The sequence below is a fragment of the Salarias fasciatus genome, chromosome 6, assembly GCF_902148845.1.
Source record: "Salarias fasciatus chromosome 6, fSalaFa1.1, whole genome shotgun sequence".
Lineage (NCBI taxonomy): Eukaryota > Metazoa > Chordata > Actinopteri > Blenniiformes > Blenniidae > Salarias > Salarias fasciatus.
Genome location: NC_043750.1, coordinates 19,505,498 through 19,528,658, shown reverse-complemented (window position 1 = coordinate 19,528,658; position 23,161 = coordinate 19,505,498). Strand labels below are relative to the sequence as shown.

Genomic DNA, 23,161 nt, shown 5'->3' with positions numbered 1-23,161 from the left:
CACTCTTTTTCTTTTTCTCTCCCTCTCTCTCTCTCTCTCTCTCTCACACACACACACACACACACACACACACACACACACACACACACACACACACACACACACACACACACAGCAGGGGACTTCCAGTCAGCACACCTCCACCCACACAACCTAAAGAGCCAAAGGCTGAGCCCTGAGACGAACACAAACATTCCTTGCAGGTCTGCTCACATTCACACAGATAAACGGTGAATTAACGGTATTGACACACACCACAACCACACTCATTATACTGCAGTGACCTAACATTCTGTTTACAGCTGCATCAGGCAAGTCATGGTGGAGGCAGAGTGCAGCTGATAGCTGGGAAGTTCTCAGATAATTATTCAGTGATGTGGTCCAAAGTGAACTTTATATTTTATTTTTTTACTTTCGTAGCACAAAAAGGTCACCTATAGTCCAGATCGTGACTGGTGTGGATGTACTTCAACAATGCACAATGAAATAGTAGGAGTTCAGAGACTAAGTCAATAAACAATTAAAAAAAAAAAAAGCATTTCTCTCTCTACTTTGATGAAGAGATATAAGTTATTCAGAGATTATGAAAAATTACTAATGGAATGACACCTCCTGTCATTTCCAATACAATCAACCATATTACAATCTGGAACATTTGTATTATTCCACATTCAAGATTTTTCACTGTGAACATTTTTAAAATTTACTTTCGACATTTCAAAAGGCAGGAGGATAAAATTGGCTGTATCAAATCTACAAACAAAATACACTGAATAGTTATGACTGATATGTTTCAGAGAGGTGAGTTATTGAGATGTTGATCGGTTGTCTGTGTTTTTTAATGAACCAAATATGTGTTTATGAGATTTGCATGTGCATGCTTTTTATTTAGAAACAAGTCCTACTTTTTGGGTAACTCTGGTTGCAGTGTTATGGACATTCAGCTAACTGAGGATGGCAAATCAGAAAAAAATGCTAGAAAAGATTGTTCATGGAAATTGTAATATGTAATATAGAAATTATTCTGCATCATCGTTTATTTTCCAATACAAATCTCACCAGGCTAAAATTCAGTTAGTTTACAGTATAAATTAGCATTACCCAAAATTAACATTACCCAAAGTTTTGCATTGTGATTCAAAATGATCATCTGTAGTTTTTATTGTCAAACTGAATGGTTACAAAATCATTTTAAAATCTATGCAGCTTGTTATTATATCCGATTTGTTTACTTGCCGGGATCTCTGAATGATTACATGCTGCTCGACTTCTTTCAGGCTTTTCTGTGAAACCAGCAGTCGGCCTCACTGATTCTCAGAATGAATGCAGGAACCTCTCAGCTAACCACAACCCTGCACCCTGCAGTCTCATTCATAATCCACTCAGCAGACGGTGTGTGGATGCAGCTGACTCGGATACCGAAATGTGACAGGTATATCGGGAAGTGGGAAGTTTAAATTAGATTTTTGTTTGACCTGACATTTGACAGCTGCACACGCCACACACTGTCCCTGCTGAAAGTGAATGGGATCACCAGGTCACAGCTGGTTTCAATAAACAAACATGCTCTAATGAATGTCTGTCTGAATTCAATCATTTCCAGATATTAATTGCAGGGTGAGTAACTCCTTTCAAGACAAAACTGCTTTACTCTGAGGTCATATCACAACACAGCTATTGTTCTCTTTGAGTGTGTGTGAGAGAGCCAGTCAGTCCATTATTATCGATATTCTAATCACTAGTCTATTGTTTGCAACCTTAATTGCAGAAGTTGAAGAAACTGCCTTTTGCGGTGGCTTTTCCTCTATTTTTGATGGTTGAAGTTATGCTTTTACATTGAACAGTGACTCAACAGTTCAGAATTTTGACATTACAGTTACAAAAAGGCAAAATCTTCTTTTTTAACTTTGGTTACTTTGGTCATAGTATTTAGATTTTTTTTTTTTTTTTTTTGCATGTATAAACCACAATCTCAACACCAAACCTACCGAAGAAGCCTGTGCACGGCCTCTGGTTTAGGCTTGATCATCTCAAAGGGCTGTAACCTCTCTAACCTGTAGTTCACATTCTTATTTGCTGGATTTCTGTTCACATCTATGTTCAACGGTTTATCATTGTTGCACTTTGAGAGAAAATGATGGAACTGATGTAGACCACCGTATGTGAACAGCCCCAGCAGGGTGGCTGTGGCTCAGCAGGAATAAGTCTTGTTGGTTCAATCTCACCTTGAGTTGGTCCTGGAGCTGTTGCCACTGGGAGAATGTTCTACAGAAGAAAGAGAGAAATAATTTTAAAGAAGAAGAGGTCAACTGCCTTAAGCTACATTGATTTTCACGTGATTTGTGTCATTTGCTTGGTTTCCGGGCCGAGGAGGAGCAAGCCGAGCCGAAATGAGCGTGTACGGATCCAGCTGCCGCTGCGCATGCGCAGACCGCGGCGCAGCAGACAGTGACGTCACTCATTCAAAACAGAGACAAGCCCGGACACACACCACCGACGCACCGCCGGACAGACGATGCTCGGTCTGCGAAGGCTATCGGGGACCGGGACTCACTGACAGGCGTCAGCGGGGACGGGACGCTCCTCCGGGATCAGGTCACCGGCGATCCGCCGCGTTTAACGAACCGCTCCGCGTTCAAAATAAGCATCACAATCCCACCTGTCAGCGCCAGATCTGTCAGCATTTCTCCGCAGATTTCTCGGGAATGGCCGCGACTCTGGAGGATGATCTGACATCAGCCGCAGCGAAGGGAAACGCTGCAGATGTGGAGGATCTGCTGCTGGCCGGAGCCGAAGTGAACGGAGCGAACAGATTTGGACGCACGGCGTTGCAGGTCAGTGCCGCCAGATGCGCCTCCCGGGGCCGAACGCGGCGCGTTTTCGCACCGTGGTGCGTTTACTGAACAAGCGCAACTGTCATTTTATCAACATCACAGGCAGGGGTGTGTCTTCAATTCAAATAATAATTTTAGTAAAAGATGTTTTTGATTGTTTTTTTGTTTGTTTGTTTTTTTTTTAGTTTCGTATTTGTGAAGAGCAGCGTCTGTTATAATGACGTGCAGTCCCGTGATTCTTGGTGTTGCGCCCCGTTTAACTTTTGAAGTAAAATCAACCCTCCTGTCAGAAATATTTTTGGCCATTGCTAAAAATCCCAACTAAAAATTCCAACCAAGACATGACACTAAACGAAATCATGCGCTGTTATCTGGAATGTTGATAGATAACGCATTACCTACTGGTTATTATGACTTCTGATGTGGCGTTTTCACACAAATTTTAGTCAGAACATTAAAAACACATTTAAAAAAATATAGGTTTAGTAAGCAATTGCTGTGTTTTGTGAACATCTTATGCAGATTCTAAGTCTAACCAAAAAAATACCCTCCTGTTTCTACGCACGCAGTGATAGGTAGATAGATAGATAGATAGATAGATAGATAGATAGATAGATAGATAGATAGATAGATAGATAGCCTGCTAAAATAAAAAAGTTTGGTGTGTGTGTGTGTGTGTGTTTGTGTGTGTGTGTGTGTGTGTGTGTGTGTGTGTGTGTGTGTGTGTGTGTGTGTGTGTGTGTTGTAGAAAGACAGAAAGTTGCACTACTGAAATAAAAAAAAAACACTCTTTACAAAAAACACACATTAAACATATTTGTGAGGCAGACAGAGAGGAAGAAATATGAAGCTCAATCATACACTTTACTGAAATGTGTTACCATGCAACACATATCCTAATTATTACAATATCATAGATTCACTTTGCTTTTGTTTATCTGTAATAATAATTATAGGGATAAGACTAGAAAAGAAATCATCAATCCCTGAGAGAAATTTTTCTAACATCAGAATCAGAATCAGGTTTTATTGCCACGTTCAATTGCCCATACAAGGATTTTTTTCTTTTTTGTCTTTTCTTTTCTTTTCTTTTTTTTTTTTTTTTTTTTGGTGGTAGGTACAGCAATAGGAAAAACAGATTTAAATGGCATAAGTATAAAATATAAATAGAGAGGGTATTGAGAAAGAAACTCCACAATTAAAATACAATAGCATGAAAAATTCAAAACACAACAGATAGCCTAAAACAGAAAAGAGCGCAGAATAAAGAGCATGTATTTTAAAATATCAAAATGACAACATAAGTTCAGTAAGTAGCTACTAATAGCTACGAATATACAGTTTATTAAGCTGTGCTGAATTTTAATAATAATAATAATAATAATAATAATAATAATAACTTAATTAGATCTTTTGGAAATAAGCATCATAAAGTGATACCATGAATAAATGTCTAAATGTAATCAATTCTTCATTTTTTTGCTCGCTATATAACGATGTGTCAAACTCCCGTTACAGTCGTGCGTAAACGCGCTCTTGACGCACGACGCGCGCGGACTGTTGGTGGCTGTGCTCTGTAATCGGGCTCTGACGGGCTTTGCCTTGTGATGAAGGTGATGATGATGGGCAGCACGCCGGTGGCTCAGGTCCTGCTGAAGCACGGAGCGGATCCCAACGTGGCGGACAGAAGCACCGGGGCGACTCCGCTGCACGACGCCGCCAGGACGGGCTTCCTGGACACGGTGCGGCTGCTGGTGCACTTCGGGGCCGACCCGCGGGCCCGGGACCACGCGAACGACGTGCCCGCGGACCTGGCCGCGCAGCACGGCCACGAGGACGTGGCGTCTTTCCTGCAGACTCTGTGAAAAGCGAGGCCCGCCCGGTGAGGAGCGGGGAACTCTGAGGAGCGGGGCCTCGCGAGGCCTGCGGCACCAAAACACGCACGTGGATTTATTTGTTTCTGTCTGGAAAGGCGTCATTACGTCATCCTTAACGAAATCAGGGTTTTGACAGAACGTGGAAAAGTAGGGTAAGATCATCAAGGATCCACTTTTTTACACGCCGCTTTTCTTAACTTCTCTCTGATGTTTCAGTCTGTGATACCTTTTATTCTGGATTTTGTAAAGTGTTTCGTTTTTTTTGCCGTCAGACGTAATAATAGTGCATTTTTAACATATTTCATGTCAGATATTTAAACAAATAATGCCTAAAGCCATTTGAGGGGGGAAAATGTTTTGCACACTTGAGCGTTGAGCCGATGCACTATTTTTATCTCTGAGCTGCAGAGACTTTGAGCCCCATTTCCTGTTTGATATTTAGATCTGGCTTATTATGCACTTTAATAAACATTCATTTCTGTATAAGCTGGTAAAAAAATACTGGGCTTCGGATTGTTGGAGGTAGTGGTGTAAGTACATTGTTTTTTTTTAAAAAAAGGTTTAACTTTCGTTTTGAATTCACTCTGACGGTGTTTGAATAGCAGGCCCAGTTTAACCTGCATGTTCTAAACAGGTTTTACAGGCAACACGTTATCCTGCCTGCAAGGTCATGATCATGTGCATATCAGGCCTCAGGTGACTCCACTGTTAAGATTATACAAACATTTATTTAAAATCTAAATAGAGACTTGGCATTAGGAGACGTCTGGTGCGTGATTTTTATGTGGACACAATAGTTCACCACAAGACTCTATGTTGCATAGTTGTGCTATTAAAACAAAAACCAACTGGCATCAAATAAAACATTTCCTGTACACAGAGACACTTATATTAATAGATCAGTGATATTTTCGTGGACTGCCAGATCAATAATGCTTCGAGCAGAAATAACAGCAGACTCAATGATTCAAGTGACTTTTATCTGTAAATATAATTTAAGATAGAAATATAATTTAACATAGAAATATGTATCAGTTCGCTGAGGACTAACAATTTGGATAAAATAAAGAGTGACACCGACTTGAACCTTCTTGTTGTGGACAAAGTTCTCTTACCACAGAATAATCTTCCACATGGCTGACTGCTGTGTAAAAATAACTTTCATTATTGTAGAAATGAAAGGAAAGAAATCATCAGGACATAAACATGATTATAAAGCTATTAATTTTATCTGTTAGTTAAACATTGATCGAGATTTATGTAGCCAATCAAGTTGTATCTCTCTGTGCAGGCAAAGGCAGATTTTAAATACCCTGACATCATTACGCTCCTGAGGGAAGCAGCTTCTTATATCTAACAACACATTTAGGAGTTTTTTTTGCTTTAAAAAAAAGTATTTGAAAGCTTGAAACAAATATATTGAATTTAACTTTATTTCATGTAGGGATGTAACACAGTTCAGATTGAATAAAATTACGAGAGGTATCATTGGTTTAGTGGTCAGGACTCCTCATGCTCTGGGTTTGAATCTGGGTTGGGTAGAGGAGTATAAAAGAGAAAAACATCTTTAGAAATGACTGAATTGTCAAATATATTTATTGAAACGGTGCAAGATGCATATTGTTGGAAAAAAGGTAAATGAAGACAGAAGTACATGGTGCCTAATCGCGTTGAGCAATGTGCCGCTTGGCAAATCTTCAACAAAATGCTGACAAGAGACATGTTCAATCACAGGAGAACAACGTAAAGGGGAACTGAAATCCCCACAAATCCTTGATGTTATTATCTCAGTATATCAAACATGTTGACTGTGTCATTCAGCTGTACCGCTCAGTAAATACGATCCTCTCATGTTGCTAAAAACAGCCTCTAATACTGTTAAATGCTAAATGCCTTTAGCAAAAAAATGGTTTAGTGAACCATTTTGAATCTGTGATCAAAGGAAAACTTAAAAAAGGTCAATTAGCAAAATTAGTCATTTAACTTTAACTTTTCTGTCTTCAATAATAGTCAGCTTTGAGAGTAAAAGTAAGTGCTGGAACTAAGGCAGTAAGGACGGATCCACATGCTGCTCAAAGTGTTTTTATTGGATCCTGGATCAACGGAAACAAAGACACCGACGGCTTGCAGGCAACAGATAGAAAGATCTGAAACATTTCCAAACAGCAGAAGTAAAAACTTACAAAATATCTCCAATCATTTCAAGATTTAAATCTGCCGTTGATCTTATTTTGAAATGTTTTCACCCAGACGTGTTTGGAGGTGAAAGTAAACTTTTTCCAGAGACACCGAAGGACCCGTGAATCGGTGAGGGGAGCCTGTTTCGTGGATTTTTGTGTGTTTTCAGTCGAGACAAAACATCGAAACTGCTGCATGTGCATTATTAATGTGAGGCACTTTCTTGTGATTCACTGATGACGAATCCACAGGCAGGGTCGGGTCTGTCGTCTGCGTCCGGGGCGGTGCGGTGCGGAGGTTGTGTCTGGAATTCTCATCCTGCTTTCATGTCGGATCCACGTTCAGTGTTTGGGCAACATGACTGAAGACTGTGCCATTGACTGAAAGCAGAAAAGAAGAAAAACGGCCTTTCAGCTTCCTCTGTGTGTCACTGAATGGAGATAAAATGGTCTTTTTTTTTGGTTATGTGTGTTTACATCTGAGGGAGTTCATTATCCTACTGAAAAACATGAGTCATTTAATTCTGGTTTTCCTTCACTGTGTCAAAGATGAAGCGGTTACAAGTGTCACCTCACAGCAGACCTGATGCGACTGTCTTCCTGTGAGGAGGGACGAGCGATCTGTCCACGCTGGACACTGCTTCCAGCTCCAAACACCCGGATAAAGCAGGTATAGAAGATGGATGGTTGGATACGATTTTAAAGCACTTCAGTAATCTCAAAGCACTTAAGTGGCGTCATGCATTCCCACTCTGAAATGTTACATTTACTTCATATATTTATGATTTTTTTTCCATTTCTAATGAAAAAAAAACAAAGTTCAGACAGCAATAAACCATCAGTCTTCTGTACCAGCTGGGCGATGGTCACCGACTGGCAATAAAGACATGATTTGAGATGCGTTCTTTCAAATAACAGTGCTTTTTCTCTTGTCCAAACCGACTCCGGCTTTTTCTTCCTCTCTCTGTTTTCTAAATGTTCCTCTGCAGCCGAGCGGTTTGCCGAGTTTTTTTGTTTTTGGTATCGTTTCCTGTATTGTTGTGCTTCTAAATTCAGCCCTGTGGCCTTCAGGCGTGAATTAAATAAAGCCGTCTATAATCGAAAATTTTCTAAATAACTTCATTGCACCATTTTTCTAAATTGCAAGCTTTCATATTTAAAATTTGGTCATTTTCAGCTTGCAGAGCATGAATGCAGAATGCATGGAAACAAAGGAGTTCAGTCAGTCTTTTGCAATGACTGCAATGCTTGCGATTCATCGAGCAAACGTACCTGAAACTTTTTTTTTTCCCAACTAACTATAGAAAACCAGCGCGTGCAGAAGGACAACATGGGTCACTGTGACTAAGAGGCCAGTGTGCAAACTGCCACTTCACTGCAGCACAGTAATAAGAATTGCTTTTAATATCGCGGTGCAGCAGAGCACAATGTGTCACATTGTCTGAGTTCTCCTCGGAAATGGAAGTACGTCAGCCTGGTAATCCCTGCCTCACACCAGTGTGTATCTGAATGTGGTCACGCACACCATAAGGTTGGATTATTCTTTTCAAACAGCATTCGAGTGGCGCTGCAATAAAACAGAAAACCCGATAACTGCAACCTGACTGGGAGATAGGCAGTGAGAGGGTAAATGGGTAAATTCTTTAAAGACCTGCTGAATGGAAATGAATCACCGCGAAGCTGACAACTCACTTTCAAAGTCTTCATTGTCTGAGTCCAATCCATCTGACTAATCTGGGGTATTGCAGTGAGCAGGATACTGCTGGCTTTGTTGGCGTTCTCCTTCATCGTCTTCAACACATTGTCAACACAAACCTGAAACGAGGGGGGGAGGCGGGGGAAAAGGAAATATGTTAAATTAAAAGACCTGAGTGGACATTACTATTAGTAAGGTGTGATGTAAACAGAGACAGCAGAGCTCCTGTTGTGAGTAGAAGAAGACACAGGTTGACTCATTTACCTCCATCAAGGTGGAGGTTCACAATATTGATTGAAATTTCTCTGATAACACTGTACATGTGTACTCGACTGCTTAAATTGCAACTTCAAAACTATTGTTTTTTTGCCAATATGAAAACATCAAACCTTATAAACAGTAAATGAGAATTTTAAAGGACAATTTACCACCGATTCAGACAGAAATCAGTGTTCATGTGTTCAAAAGGTGAAGCACAAACTCGTTCCCGCAGAGGAACTTGAGCACCGAGAAGGAAAACTTCGTTTCATCGAATCACGGTTAGAACAGGAGCTGTCAGTAATCTGTGGAAACAGCTGTCAGGTTCATGCAACAATCTGCCACGGGGCATCTGCAAAGAGCAGGGAGTTGTTTTCCTGATGGCCACCTGTGCCCCGCACACACACCAGTGACTCATTATGTATTAGCGGTGTGAGTACAATTCAAACAGCTCCCAGTATAAAAAAAAAAAAAAATGCTGCTAATCAAATCCACACGTGGTAATAGATGGTTAATTAACAGCTAGAAGTTTAATCACAAAGAGTTATGAGCAAATCAATAAATGACTGAAAGAGTTGCAGGCCGTCTATCTGCAGCAGGCCTTTCTTGACCCTTCTCTTGAGGGCTTTGTTTGGAAAAGGTCTCGCTTGAAGGCTGGGGTCATGTTTTCGTGGCGTTTGCCAGGACGAAGACAGTGAAGCCGATGACTCAGAGTGACTCAACCTCCTCCGCCGGGGCTTCCACCGGAGGCTGGCAGGCGAGCCGACTGGCGGTGGTGGAGGGGGGTAGGAGGGAGAGGAGGAGACGGCAGGAGGTAGCAGTGGGCCGGGAGGGAGGGAGGGAGGGAGCGTGAGGGTTGGAGGGGGCGGAAGGATGTGGCGAGTGTTCTGCAACAGGAGGGGGAAGAGGTCAGCTGCAGGAACTCGGAAGTGGAGTTGTGAGTTGGGCTGGATCACTGACAAATGGCACATTAAAAAAAAAAAAAAAAAAAAAGAAGAAGAAAGACTCGCCTACACACAGTAGATTATCAGCAGTGTGTTCGTGGCCTGATGTGGCTTCCGAGTGCCCCCTCCCCCCTCCCCTCCCCTCCCCTCCCGGTCATACACACCATGCTATACTAAAACAGATGGTAAAAGGCTGCGTGCACGACCCATCCAACTAATGACAGTCAACAGCAGGCTGGAGGAAGTGCTTTCTCTGTCATAAAAACAAAAAAAAAAAAAACTGTCTGACTTCAACACTGAACACATCGAAATAATTTAAACTAAAAACAAATGCTTCCTCATGCTGTGTTTCCGTATCAAGACCATTGCCTATCTCCGAGCCGACAGCAGAAATCTGCAGATAATCGTGCAGTAATTGCTTTATTGCACATCTGAGCACAGGTGGCAGAAACTCATGGGTTTTTATTGGTCTCGTATAGCAGGAAACTCAAGGTCGCAGTATTCGCTCGCTCGATGGAGGAACGCTCCGGGCGTAGCCACAGCCACCCTGGGCGGCGCGAGCCCTCCGTCCTCGTGACGGAGCTCAGAGCTCGCTGACAGAACGGCTCTGTGGTCGAGCGCCACGCATTCACCGTAAACCACATCTCCATCTCGTAACCTCTTTACATGCTGCCGATACGTCTCCTGCGGACCAGTGTGGAGGAAGGGATGCAACACTGCGGTGACCCCTGACCCCTCCGCTGATGCTGGGATAAACGGTTAAAAGCTGAGTCACTGTTTCACTTTCCTGAGTCATGAATGTTTGTCCTGTGTCTGTAATTTAGTCCCCCGCAGCGTTAAACTGTAAAAATACCTCAGATTTCACAAGATGTTATTTTGGCCTTGTTGAGCACGTTGTTGCTCAATCATGTCTTCTTTGCTCTGCTATTAGTCACAATTCAACATTTCCCATGGCGGTGCTGATTTGTGAATTTAAAGTGTGCACTCTGCTGGACGGCGAGGTAAACTGCTTTAAACAGCCTGATGCACACTTGATTTATGTCAAACTGGTTTTTCTTTTCTGTACAGGCGGTAATCACGTTATTAACCCTTTAAGTTCCCGCTGAGGGAAATCACCCCAGTGTTATTCTTCTTATGCAGAAGCCTGATTTGGTAAAAAAATAAAGCAGAAAGAACCAAACAGCTTCTGATGATGGCAGCTTGCAGCAGCTTCTTGGCGGCCTTAAGGCTGAAATTACCAACGACCAAAAGCCTGACGGGGGTAAGCGTGGCTCAGGTGGTGAAGTGGGTCACGCACTGGCAGAATGCGGTGTGGTCGAGAGAACTGCAGAAGACAGGTGGTCCCGCAAACAACACAACATAATGACAAAAACTAACTGCTGCGGTGCAAACTAATTCTTTTTTTCCTCTGTTGCTGGAATATCAAGCAAAAGCAGTGAGATATCCATGTGTTCATTATGTGCTAATTTTTTAGATGCTTCTCAGAATGTGTGTCCGACAGAGTAAAATACATCACACCAGTGAAGTCCATTTCTGATACAATTGAAATTCTGTTCACTGTCGCCTGAACAATGAGACAAAGCGGGACGGAGATCAGGCGGGACGTTGCGTCAGCCCGTAACGGACTCAACGGACACGAGAGGCATCAAAGCCACTGGGAGCCACGGTTGGGACCTCTGGCCCTTCCACTCACTGCTTCCTCGTGCTCCTTCCAACAGTCGTAGTCGGTCGCCATGGCGATGCTGGCATAGCACAGCCCGGCCTCCTTGGCGAGGACCACCTCTGGCACCGTGGTCATGTTAATGACGTCGGCCCCCCACTGGCGGAACATCAGGCTCTCGGCCCGCGAGGAGAAGCGGGGCCCCTCGATGGTCAGCATGGTCCCCCGGACGTGACACTTGATGCCCTGGCTGCGGGCCACCTCCACCAGGACCTGCAGCGGGACGCACGGCAGCCGGGGGCCGTTATACACACGTTATCTTGAAAGCATGTGGCACATCGGGGGGACTCACGTCTCTGGTTTTGTTGCAGAAAGGCTCGGCCATGGGGACGTGAGACACTCCGGGGGGGCTTGTGGGCTGCCCGTCATACAGCGTCTGGGCTCTCTTGGTCGTCCTGGCAGGAAGAAAACAGATCAGAGGTTTGTACGTTAAAAAGAAAAAAAAAGAAAAAAAAAAAGAGTTCTTTCCTCACGGAGCTCCTGGACACTACGGGGCTGGTAATATAAGGGTAAATCCAAATGCTGTTTCCTCTTCTGACTCAGAAAGTCAAAGCCAGTCAAACATTTTACCCACAGCCACTGATTTCAGTCTTGTTCTTCATTTTGCTCGCTTGTTTCCAAACTGTACTCATACACTTTCATAGCTCAGATTACTCAAAGCCAACACAGCCGTCCGTGATTACAGTTTTGCACATTCTTGCAAATGTCGCAATGAGTTCTGCTGAAGTTTAATTGTTACACCTGTGGTCTGTGTAACGGGAACCATTCAGTCAAATAACAAGACCTGATGGGTTATTTTTACTGTAACAGAGGAAGATGAGTCAAGAGGATCAAGAAATGAAGCGACAGACGCCACTGAACACCATCAGGACGGCGGGTTTCATGTGGACCACCCAAAAACAGCAGGGCGAAGTCATCCAGGGGAGGTCAGAGGGCAAGGAACAGCAAATAACTACAGCAGAGATCACAGTGCTACAAAATATGAAAACAGCTGATCACAGACCAGAGGTTAGGTGATGAAAAGATTTAATGAGTCGCCTCCCTTTTGCACAATATTGTTGCAACCGAGCACAAGATAATTGTGAGATTATCTGAAGAATGTGCGCATCTCAAGCAAGTAGCTTTAGTAAGTCAATTCAGGAATTGATCCAATCTACCGGACAGTGCGGCAACAATCCCGAGCTTCACAAAGAGAAAGAAACAACACAAACATTTACAGTTTGCCTCGACATTTCTGCATAACCCGTGAATGAGGAAGTGTGCAGATCACAATGTTTCCCATCTGGGTGACTGAAGACACGTCTCTGCCATCGCTCCGTTTCCTGACTCAAAACATAATCATCTTAGACATCCAAACTATGAATGCCTTTAATGACGATAATCTTCAAAAGCCCGCGCCCAACCCTGTCTCTCTTGCTCGCTGCCCTGGCACGGAGACACTGAAGCCAGCCTTTAAATATTTTGTGAGCTGCGGCTGCAGCCCTGCCCTGCGAAAAGCCAACGGTACAGAAGCGTGGGCTGAACCATGAGCCCAGCACAATGCGTTCTTATGCAACAGAAATCAAGTTATCTGGGCGGCCTGGCATTCAATTAGCAGCGGCGGTTCAGGAGCATTGTTGCAGGGAATGGCTCCTACACCCTGTGATTATCAATTATTTTAGAAATGCAGAAAGAATGCGCTGCAGACAGCCATGCATTGGAGTTATATGTAAAACAATAAATAATGGTACGTTTTGGATAAATTAGAACATGAATAAAACCATTATTCATTTTGGAATGAATCAGCATTCATCTTTGAACTCAACAATGTTGTCTTTGTTTGATAGTATTTGAAATTAACCTAAACCCAATCATAAACTAGAAACCATCCCGGATGTTTTCACACTGCTAACCACTACTCCACCATGCCGCCTACTTAGTCAGAAGTGGGGTTTCTAGGTCCTAAAAATAGAATCTGTTCGGGGCGGAAAAGCATAAGCAGTAAACTGAATGCTAATGCTGCAGCAGCCAGCCAGCATCACTGACGGCAGCACTTAAAAAAAACATTTTTTTTTATAAAAACAAAGGTTGCAGAAGATTTGAAATCCAAGTGAGAATATTGTAAGAGATTAAAGATAAAATCTGACAAAGAGACACTCATCACAGAGTGGCCTGGTTTGCACACGACAAGAAGTGGCAGCACGGCGCCTTCACGAGTATGTTGTCACATGCTGCAGGACAAGTCTGATCAAGTCCAAACATGTAACTTCCTCATTTTGAATAAATAGGTTTTGTTTGTGTTGCTGATGGTTGAACGGCGTCGGCAGCGCAGGGTCCAACCCCCTCCAGGACACGTGACCCAGCACGGTTTAACACCCATCCCTTTTTTAACCGGACGTTTGGAGGCTTGTGGGTAATAAGGCTGGCATCGTAATGGCACATCTCGCTGCTTAATCAATACTCGACTGAGAACACGGCGCAGGGTCGTGACCTCCGGAAGCTCGACATGCAGTGCATGCATACGCCTGGAGGTCTGAGCATGCTTCCAGTGACACAAACGCAGATCATCTGGGCGAGCAGAGTGTGCTTTGGGAAGAATTCATATCCACCAGCTGTAATTTGAACTGCTGAGACTGGGTAACTCGTGCGTTCACACACGGGGATCAGTTGAAGAATTTCACTGATGAAAAGGCAGAAATTCTGTTAAAGGCCTCATATATGACCGAGGGAACCAGGCTGCTGACAGCGGGGATCCTGTCCTGCCACATCCACACTGCTGCATTTGTTGACTTGGATGTATTTAGATTCCTTGGGAAAAAAAATAGTTTGTTTTGTTTAAGGTTGAATTAAATTTTGCTGATCTATATAAAGTGTTTGCTGGTCTTTACAGTCAACAGTATTCATGTCCTAGCACCTGCAATCCCAAAGCAACAAAATTAAAATCTGCAGGCCCGTGCATGACTGTTCCCAGTTCAGTTCTGGGCTGGCGTGAAGTTCTTTCTGTGCAAAGTTTGCATGTTTAAGCATAGCTTTTCAGCTTTCCTATCACAGTCAAAACATGCATTTCGGGATCACTGGCAGCTCTAAATTTCCGATCAGTGTAAATGTGTCAGTCTTGTTGATGCTGAAACGCTCAAATCTCAAGGAAAGTAACACAAAGAAGGAAACAAGAGACAAACAGAATGTTGCACGCTTTGCTGTGGAGATATTTCTAACGGTTGTGGCTCCTTCCTGTCGGTCTGCTGGTGACGAGGCATGGAGGAAGATCACGGTTGCAACACTGTAATTCCTCCTCGGCTCGGAGCAAACTGTCACATTCGAGAAGCAGATGAAATATCAAGCGGAAGTATGAAATGTTTCCCACTGAACAGGACGGTAAACAGTCATGCGACTTGGAAGGACTGTGCCAAACGTGCTCAACTGGATCCTTCCCACTTTGTTATTGAGTACCTGGAAGGGTGAGTTTGGCAGCATTTGTCACTCAGTAACATAAATCCTACCAATGAACACCTGAACTGTGAGCCATGATCCTAGTTTGCTGGATAAAGTATAACTTTAAAGAAATATCAAGGACACAGTCTCTGCACCTGATGAGCCGATCGGTCCGTCTCTCACTGACCTGTCGATGAACTGATCTATGATGACGATGTCCCCCGGCTGGATCTCCTCCCTGAGCGAGCCGCAGGCCGTGGTCACCAGCAGATGTGTGCAGCCTTCCTCTCTCAGGGCCCAGATGTTGGCCTGGTAGTTCACGTTGGAAGGCATTATGGTGTGTTGTCGGCCATGTCTGAGAACGACACAGTGCATGAAAACAAACCATTTTAAGGTACTTTTTAATACTGTAGTTAACAGTTTCACCACTAGATGGTGCTAATGAAAAACCAAATCCTACTCCATAGCATCCTGTTTTTACCTTGCAAGAAGCACACATTCTACATTTTTTATCTTTCCCAGGATCAGTGCATCGGATGGCTGTTTAGGGGGGCAAAAAAAAAAAAAAAAAAAGTCCAATTAGAAACAAAACTTCACTGTAAAATGTATTTAATCTACAGACTTTAACACTGTGCAGCTAACCTTTCCATACGGCGTGTCAACATAACGCTCGGTTCTTCCCTCCAAGATGTCCGGATCATCAAGGCCTGAACCCCCAATAATTCCAATCTGGAAGTAAAATGAGAGACAAGTTAAAACACCTTTATTTCTGATTCAATAGTAGAGCTGGATCAAATTGAGCTGGCTTCAGCATTCTCAATTTGACTTGCGAAAGCATTTGCAATACCACAGGGGAGCTGCGCCGTGCATATTTCATCAGACAGCCTGCAGAGAGCCAGCGCACCGTCAGGTCACCAGTGTCTCTACACAGAGCTCACAAGAATATTTAGGTTTAAAAAGATTGTGATTTAGGCATTCAAAACAGGCATTTGTTAGTATTTAAAGATCATTTCAAACTGACTCACATGATTTTTGGACCCATGTAAACATGGCCGTTAAGACTGAAGCTTAGGTTAGAATTTGAGTAAAAGATGCTTCAATCAGAAAAGATACAAAGTACCATTGAATATAACAGAAACATTCATCATATAAAGGGATCAGTGAAATTAATTAAATATCTGCACTGCACTAAATCCAAACTTTATATGAATCACATGTATTGTTGGTGTTTTATGGTTCTCAATCGGAGGCTAATTGACTCTATGCACAACTTCACCACTTCCTGAACTTCAGGAGGCTCCTTGTTTCCCGTCTTTCATGACAGGACGAGCTGATTAATGCAGGTGTGTCTGACCTCTGTAACAACGTCAGACACACCTGCGTTAATCAGCTCGTCCTATCATGAAAGACAGGAAACAAGGAGCCTCCTGAAGTTCAGGAAGTGGTGAAGTTGTGCATAGAGCCTATTTAATGGTTGGAAGACAAATGAAAAACGCTGAAGACAAGATCTGATGGCGATATTTCACTTCAATCCTAGTCTGTTTATAAATCCTGGTTTGTTGTAACTGATTCCCTCAAGCATTGGTTTAAACATCAAGCCCACTGCTTTTTAAAGGGGACATATTATGGTATTTTTCAGTCACGTCATATGGGTCTCAGAAGCCCAAAAACATAGTATTTAAGGCCCTGTCCACACGGAGGCAAACAGTCATATTTTACAAAATGCACTGTGTAAAGACGGAGTCAGCAAGAAAAAAAAAAAAAAAAAAAAGCGTCCACATTAGTGAACTGAAGACGCATGTAAACGCTGTAATACATATGCCAAGCCCACTGGCGGCGCTGAAGTGCAGTAACAGTTGGGTAGCGTATAAAAGCGTGTTGTATTCACGTTGCATTGGAAACAAACGCAAAAGATGGCGACCTCCGGCGCGAAAGTTGAGGAAAGTTTGGTGTGGACGGACGACGAGGTACAATTACTATTTTGCACAGATATTTAAAAGACATTTTGAAGCGCCATTGTTGTTGTGGTTCTGTCGGACTTCCGCGCATGCGTCCTGTTGTAGAGGCGGGGCGATGACGCAATCCTCTCAATAAATATATGCGGCAAAGGCGTAACAGCGGAGACGTCTCAGGCGCGTCTTCAGATTTTTCCACTCTGGGATCATGCACTTGAACGCATCTGTCCACACCCACTCTCACACACACACACACACACACACACACACACACACACACACACACACACGGTGGGGGCACAGTCAGGGGGAGGAGTTAAATCCTTTTATTTCAGGATAAGAGGACCAAACTCAAACTCCACTGTTTCAGTTTCATTTTCACAAAACGTGGTGTAGCAAGACAGGGAGGAAACAGACAGTTCTCACATTTGAACGTCATAATGAGGCTACGGCAACACACTACTACTATGAGAAACTCTTCGCAAAGTGAAAAAGGCATAATATGTCCCCTTTAAGTTCTGATAGGAGCAATACTTGAGGGCAAATTTATCTAAACAGAAAACAAATATGCAAATTGTTCCTGCATTCCTGCAAACACTGAACGTTTGGATCCAATCTCGTCTTACTGCATGATCCTTCACAGTCATGCAGCAGCAGAGGAAACTTGCACTCCTCTCAGTTTAGCGCCAGTTGCACGTGTTTGCACGAGGAGGTGGGGGGAAATCCCTACAGGGTTACAGAATTTGGCACGACACCTGCAGCTTTCACGGAAATTTTCTTTTGGATCCCCTCCTATCCCCATCCCTCCTTTACACAGTGACATGAATCTTCCTGGGGTGATCAGTCCCCTGCCCGGTTATGTAAAGTTGTGGCGATGAGGATGAGGATGAGGACTGCGCCTTCCTCTCCTGTCGGTGCTGCGGGTCTGTGGCCATGTGGCTCAGAGGGTCCACACCCACACCACAAGACACACTGCCACTGGCTCACACGCCGCATTCGTGTTAGAAAAGCCGTCCGGCTCTCTCTCTGTGTGCTAATGTGATGCTAACAGCATCGACACATCCGGTAGAAAGCCCCCCTGTCACCGGCTTCCCCCCATCAGCGGACTGGAGCTGTAATCCGGGATTAGACGGCGGGATTTTACCTTGATGGGCGCCGCGGATGCCATAACGGATGTTTTTGTCGTGGGAGAAGTGGAGATAACAGAAAGTTGAACCTTTTAACAACATCCGACAGGACTCCGGACACCACATTCCTCTTCCTGTCAGCTTTTCACAGTAAAAGCTGCTTCTGGAGAGCAGAGGTTTGAGCACCCCGTGCAGAAATAAAGCTGCCAAATGTAACCATTTTTTTGTCATTATTCTCACTTAAAAGTCATTTTTCTTCTGTATGAGACTGTTTTCAGATCAATTTATGATCAAGTTACAGTTATTGTTTCTGTTTTCTTTTCTTTTTGTCTTTCTCTGACTTTGAAGGACTCCTCTCTGGATCTGCTTCCTCTGGACAGGACTGAATGAGCCCCGTGCTGCACAAGCTCACAGGAAGTGGAAAAACATCCTGTTTTATTGTGATACTGAAGCAGAGGAGCCCCAGTGAGTTGAGCCGTGTCAGTGGTTTAACTCCCCCTTCAGGAAGCTGCTGAAGATGCATCTTTCATGAATTCAAGTGCAGCACACTGAGCAGCCTCTTCAGTTTACAGTCTGACAGAAGGTACGACTTCATCTCGAGTGAATTAATATCTGTTCATCTCCGAGTTGATTTTGAACGGAAACAATAACGTGATCTGAAATCATCCCGACTTGCCGTAAACTCATCCACTTCTGCAGCTTTCCATCGTCTTCAGCGGTGGAGGGAAAACAGGAGACCGCTCAGACATGCTGACCTGGTCAACGTGAGCTGTAACAGTGATCACACACTGGATGTCAAACATGGTGCAGCTCTACATCCATTCTTTCTATATTCAACTTTTTTTTTTTTTTTTTTTAAAAAGAACAGTAATTACTTATTTGTTTTTACATTGATTTAATTAATAAAAGATTCTGAAATTCAATTCAAACACCAGCAGCAAATTAGTACTTTAGAGCAGCAGGTAAAAAAAAAAAAAAAAAAAAAAAACTGTTTAAGAAATAACTTGAATTCAACAAAAATATGTAGAAACTTTATCCCTGAGAGCACCTTAGAAATCGTACAAAGCAAACCACTAAATGAGTTTCCAAACTTAAAAGCTTCCAGTATTCGTCTCTATTCGTTGTGGCACGCTGCACATAAAACACTTTCTTTTCTGTGGTTATAAGAAACAACCGGGAAACTGATGACATGTCCGATTCAATACAGATCTGTTATTACACTGTAGTACTCTGCTGTGTGTCACTGCAGAAAATACCTGTGGTACATTTTTTTTCTCAATGTGCATCTGCCACTGCCACACAGTGTGGTGATCAATGATCCTTTACTGGTTTCAGGATGTCAATCAACAGCATTAATTCATGAGGGTGGAGTTGACCGGGGCTTGAGATGAAGGGTTGATGGGGCTCTCTTTATTCGTGCCACTGGTCAGGGTCAGGCCATCAGGGGAAAAGGACCCGCTGTCACTGTCGATGGTGATGACGGTGGGAGAGCGCCTCTCCGATCGAGCACTCTTGTGACTCTTGCTCTTCTTCTTGTGTTTCTTTTTTTTCTTGTGGCGCCTGCTTCGCTCGCAGGCGTCTCCGTCGTTCACCAGCTCCACGCTGACGCTCCTGCTGCTCTTCCTCCATCTCTCTTTGGACCTTTTGCGATGCTTCTCTTTGCTCCTTTTCTTGTGTTTCGCGTCACCGTCTGCATGCGATGGTTCCTCCAGATGTCTTGTTTTGTATTTTCTTTTCCCTCCGGGTTTGTCGTGATGGGACCTGCTTCTTGGCGAAGGGGAGCGGCTGCTGGAGCGAGTTCGAGATCGGGAACGTCTCCGATGTCGTCCTGGTGAATCTCTGCTGCGGCTCCTGGACTGAGAGCGCCAGTCTGAGTATCTGTGGCTGCTGTAATAGTAGGACTTCCTCTGTGTGCAGCGTGTCCCACCCTCACTCCGGTGCTGGCTGTAATGGCTGTACGACTGATAGGTGATGTGATCGCTGCCCTTTCTTCTATAAGTGCTGTCATGTTTCGAGTACTCTCTGCCACTCGGGTACAAGTGGCCTCTCTCGGTTGAGTAAGTGCAGCTGTTGGAGACATCTGGACTTCTGTAGGACAGGCCGCGCTCGCCACTTACTGACCGCCTCTTCTTCTTTTTCCGTCTTCTGCGGTCTCTGTCTCTTGATGCGTGTCTTTCCCTGGATTTCTTGCTTTTAGCACTATCTCTGTCTCTTTCTGTTCTGTCTGGCTCTCTGATTGGGCTGTTTACGCTCGATGCTGAAGAGCTGCGTCTCGTCCTGGGATCCAGCAGCGGATGGTGATCTGATTCTCTGTTTTCGGACTGTGCAGCGGCGTCACTGCTTTGAGAGGCGGCAGGACTGAGGCTGGTGAAACGGATGTGCTGAGGTAGACGGGGAACGTTTTTGGCGTCTTCGTTTTCGGACTCCTCGGGATCTGACGAGAGCTGAACCAGCTCAGGGGTCCTCTCTGCTGTGGGTTTAACGAAGCCCACAATGACACAGTCATCGCTGTCAGAAGACACTGGCTCCTCGTTAATACATTCGCCCAGACTCAAGTCTGCCTGATTAATCGGGCTTGTTTCTTGTGGAGACGCTCCAAAACGTTGCGGCTCCTCCTCCAAGCTGCTGTCGGAATCTGAGTCCAGGACTGACTGACGCTCCGTCCTGCTCTGCTCTGCAGTGGTAGAATAAGAAGGTCCAGGTGTCTCATCGTCCCACATCGAGTGGCTCAGAGAGGACGTGGGGTCTCCTGGATGGCTCAGCTCTACAGAGTCCTCTTCGTCTTCTGAGATGGCGATCACAGAGGAATTGGAGCTGCTGCCTTCGTTCGAGGACGGCGCCGGGCAGTCGTAGACAGCGTGCTGGTCATAGGCCTCCATATTGAAGGGCGCCTTTGCAAAGCTGATGAACTCGTGCAGAAAGTGCTCGGTGCGAGCCTGGAGAAACGGCCTGAGCTCTTCCTGAATCGCCCCGTCCTCCATGTCAAAGCGTGTGATGCGCGACATGATGATGTGCTGCACAATGTTGACCAGAGAGCCATGGGCCCCGTACAGCACCACCAGCTCTCTCTTCAACCAGGGGACCAGTCGATGCAGGCAGGCGGGATTTCTTCGGTAGAACTCAGCCGAGGTGTCTCGCAGGCGTCCGCCGTCCCGCACGCTCCGAACCCTCACGCCCTGCCGGTACAGCTCCCTCCTGAAGTTCACCATCTCCTGCTCTCGCATGGTGCTCACGGCTCTGCCCTCGCTCGCAGCTCTCCTCTTGGCCGCCAGCCTCATCATCATCCGACGCACGTAGCGGTCCTGTCGCTGTTGGGGAGGGTGCAGCGAGGCTTCAAACATGACTCCGTTGTCTGGAGGGGAAGACGTTCTGCCCTGCATGTGCCGACGGACTCCCGTCAGGGTTGTGCGGTACCTAAACCGCACACCCTCAAAAGTGCCAAAAGAGCCGTTATCCACAGGCCGCAGGTCATACTTCTTGAAGTCCTGGTCCGATTTAATACTGTGATAGATTGAATTGAACGGCTGTTTGCATAGGGGACACTCGGCTTTGTTCTTAGACCACTCTTGAATACAGCGGAAACAGAACTTGTGCAGACAGAGGTCCAAGTAGGACATGTTGTTAAATATGTCCAAACAGATGGGACATTTTGAGTCTGGCGACACTTCTGCCGACACCGCTTTTGAAGACTTTTTCCCGCCGCTCTTCTGGCTCTGCTGCAGGGCGATCTTGACTGCTGACATGATCTGACAGGAAGAAAAAAAATCCCGGTTAATCTTTAGTTTATCTATTGATGACGTTTCAATCTATTGCACTATCACTGCTGATTTTTTGGAGGAATTATTTCAAAAATCCATGTCTGGATTTTCTTTTGATGAGAGACGGAGGGTTCAGACATGAGGGAAGAAAATGTTAAGCCTGGGTGTGTGCTATAAAACAATGTTCTTCCAGTATGTTTATTTTTTTCTTTCAATAATTTATTGATAATTATTCATTGTCAATAAAGCCAGAAATAATTTATGTATAACACCCAAGTCAATAGAAAACTAATGAATAAATGTGGGACATCACATTACTGGCAAACTAAAGGTTCAATACAGTACATATTTGGTCTGTTTAGCTGGTTTTTATTTAGGAAGACAGTCTATAGACAATATTCACATTGAATTACTTCAGTTAGTGTTTATCGCTGCTCATGGATCACACACCTACAATCATTGCTTTCAATGTAATGTAAAAATATTTTCTTGGACCATCCGAGTATTTCAGGCTGTTTGTACAGTTTATTTTTACTGTTATTTTATTGCGATGTCATTCAAATTTGATGAAATGTATGAACAATTTCAACCCACCACAAACTACCACTCTGTTACATATCACCCTTCATAGCCGTACCTTCTCCTGACAGTCTAAACTTTAAAATAAAAACACTAGAAAATTAAGTAATTGTTGGTCAAATCGTTATGAATTTTGCGTGTGGCCTCGCCTCAAAATACCACTGTCGTTTAGTTAGCTTAGCAGGCAACAGTTATGTATCCTCTACCGAAATGCCGATAAAACAGGACCAAATTAATCGTAGTGAGGTTCTGTGTAATTGTATTAGCCTCTACATAATTTGTAATATAGGTCTAAATGTACTTTAATCTTCACAAACAAAAAATAGAGGCAGATTAACTTGGTTAGCTAAAGTTAGCAGAGCAGCTAAGGGCGCTAACAGCTAACGATGATAAAGAGACGAGAGCCTCAACAACTGAACAGGGCGTTTCAAAAAGTTCCGCAACATTCACCTCAGTCTTCTTCTCACAGATATGCAGCCGGGAATCGGTTAATCCGTCACGTCTTGTGGGATTTTGTTCATCTCAACTCATTCCGTCCCAGAAGAAAACATTTTACTACATCCTGAATGTTTCTTCTTCCTTCTGTGATGTTTAATTACAAGCAACTTCCGTTCTTCACAATAAAAGCATCGTCGTTCTGCCATGACCTTCACAATAAAAGCAGAATATTTGCACTTTGAGCGACTGGTATTTTTAAGATAAATGGGACTTTAATAGTTACATTATCTCCATCCAACTGTTAGTTAAAAAAGAAAGAAAGACAGTTGAAGCACGTGATTAAAATGGAAATATTCTGGGATGTCAATGTGACCTGTAAAATTATCA

General features: G+C 43.9%; 3 protein-coding genes across 3 annotated transcripts; 1 reads left to right on the top strand and 2 right to left on the bottom strand.

Annotated features, from left to right (window-relative positions):
- Positions 1–2,472: 2,472 nt before the first annotated feature.
- Positions 2,473–7,993, top strand: cdkn2a/b (cyclin-dependent kinase inhibitor 2A/B (p15, inhibits CDK4)). Its single transcript, XM_030094426.1, has 2 exons — positions 2,473–2,834; positions 4,448–7,993. Exons 1-2 carry the CDS (start codon positions 2,706–2,708, stop codon positions 4,697–4,699), a joined length of 381 nt encoding a protein of 126 aa, XP_029950286.1. The 5' UTR covers positions 2,473–2,705; the 3' UTR covers positions 4,700–7,993.
- Positions 7,095–18,148, bottom strand: mtap (methylthioadenosine phosphorylase). The gene is made up of 8 exons (XM_030094424.1): positions 18,017–18,148; positions 15,560–15,646; positions 15,399–15,457; positions 15,105–15,272; positions 11,799–11,901; positions 11,480–11,719; positions 8,581–8,703; positions 7,095–7,269 (listed from the first exon to the last, which is right to left on the bottom strand). The coding sequence occupies exons 1-8, from the start codon at positions 18,038–18,040 to the stop codon at positions 7,231–7,233; spliced, it is 843 nt and encodes a 280-aa protein (XP_029950284.1). The 5' UTR covers positions 18,041–18,148; the 3' UTR covers positions 7,095–7,230.
- A 729-nt stretch (positions 18,149–18,877) lies between these two features.
- Positions 18,878–22,978, bottom strand: toporsa (topoisomerase I binding, arginine/serine-rich a). Its single transcript, XM_030095111.1, has 2 exons — positions 22,787–22,978; positions 18,878–21,745 (listed from the first exon to the last, which is right to left on the bottom strand). Exon 2 carries the CDS (start codon positions 21,740–21,742, stop codon positions 19,352–19,354), a length of 2,391 nt encoding a protein of 796 aa, XP_029950971.1. The 5' UTR covers positions 21,743–21,745; positions 22,787–22,978; the 3' UTR covers positions 18,878–19,351.
- Positions 22,979–23,161: the final 183 nt, after the last annotated feature.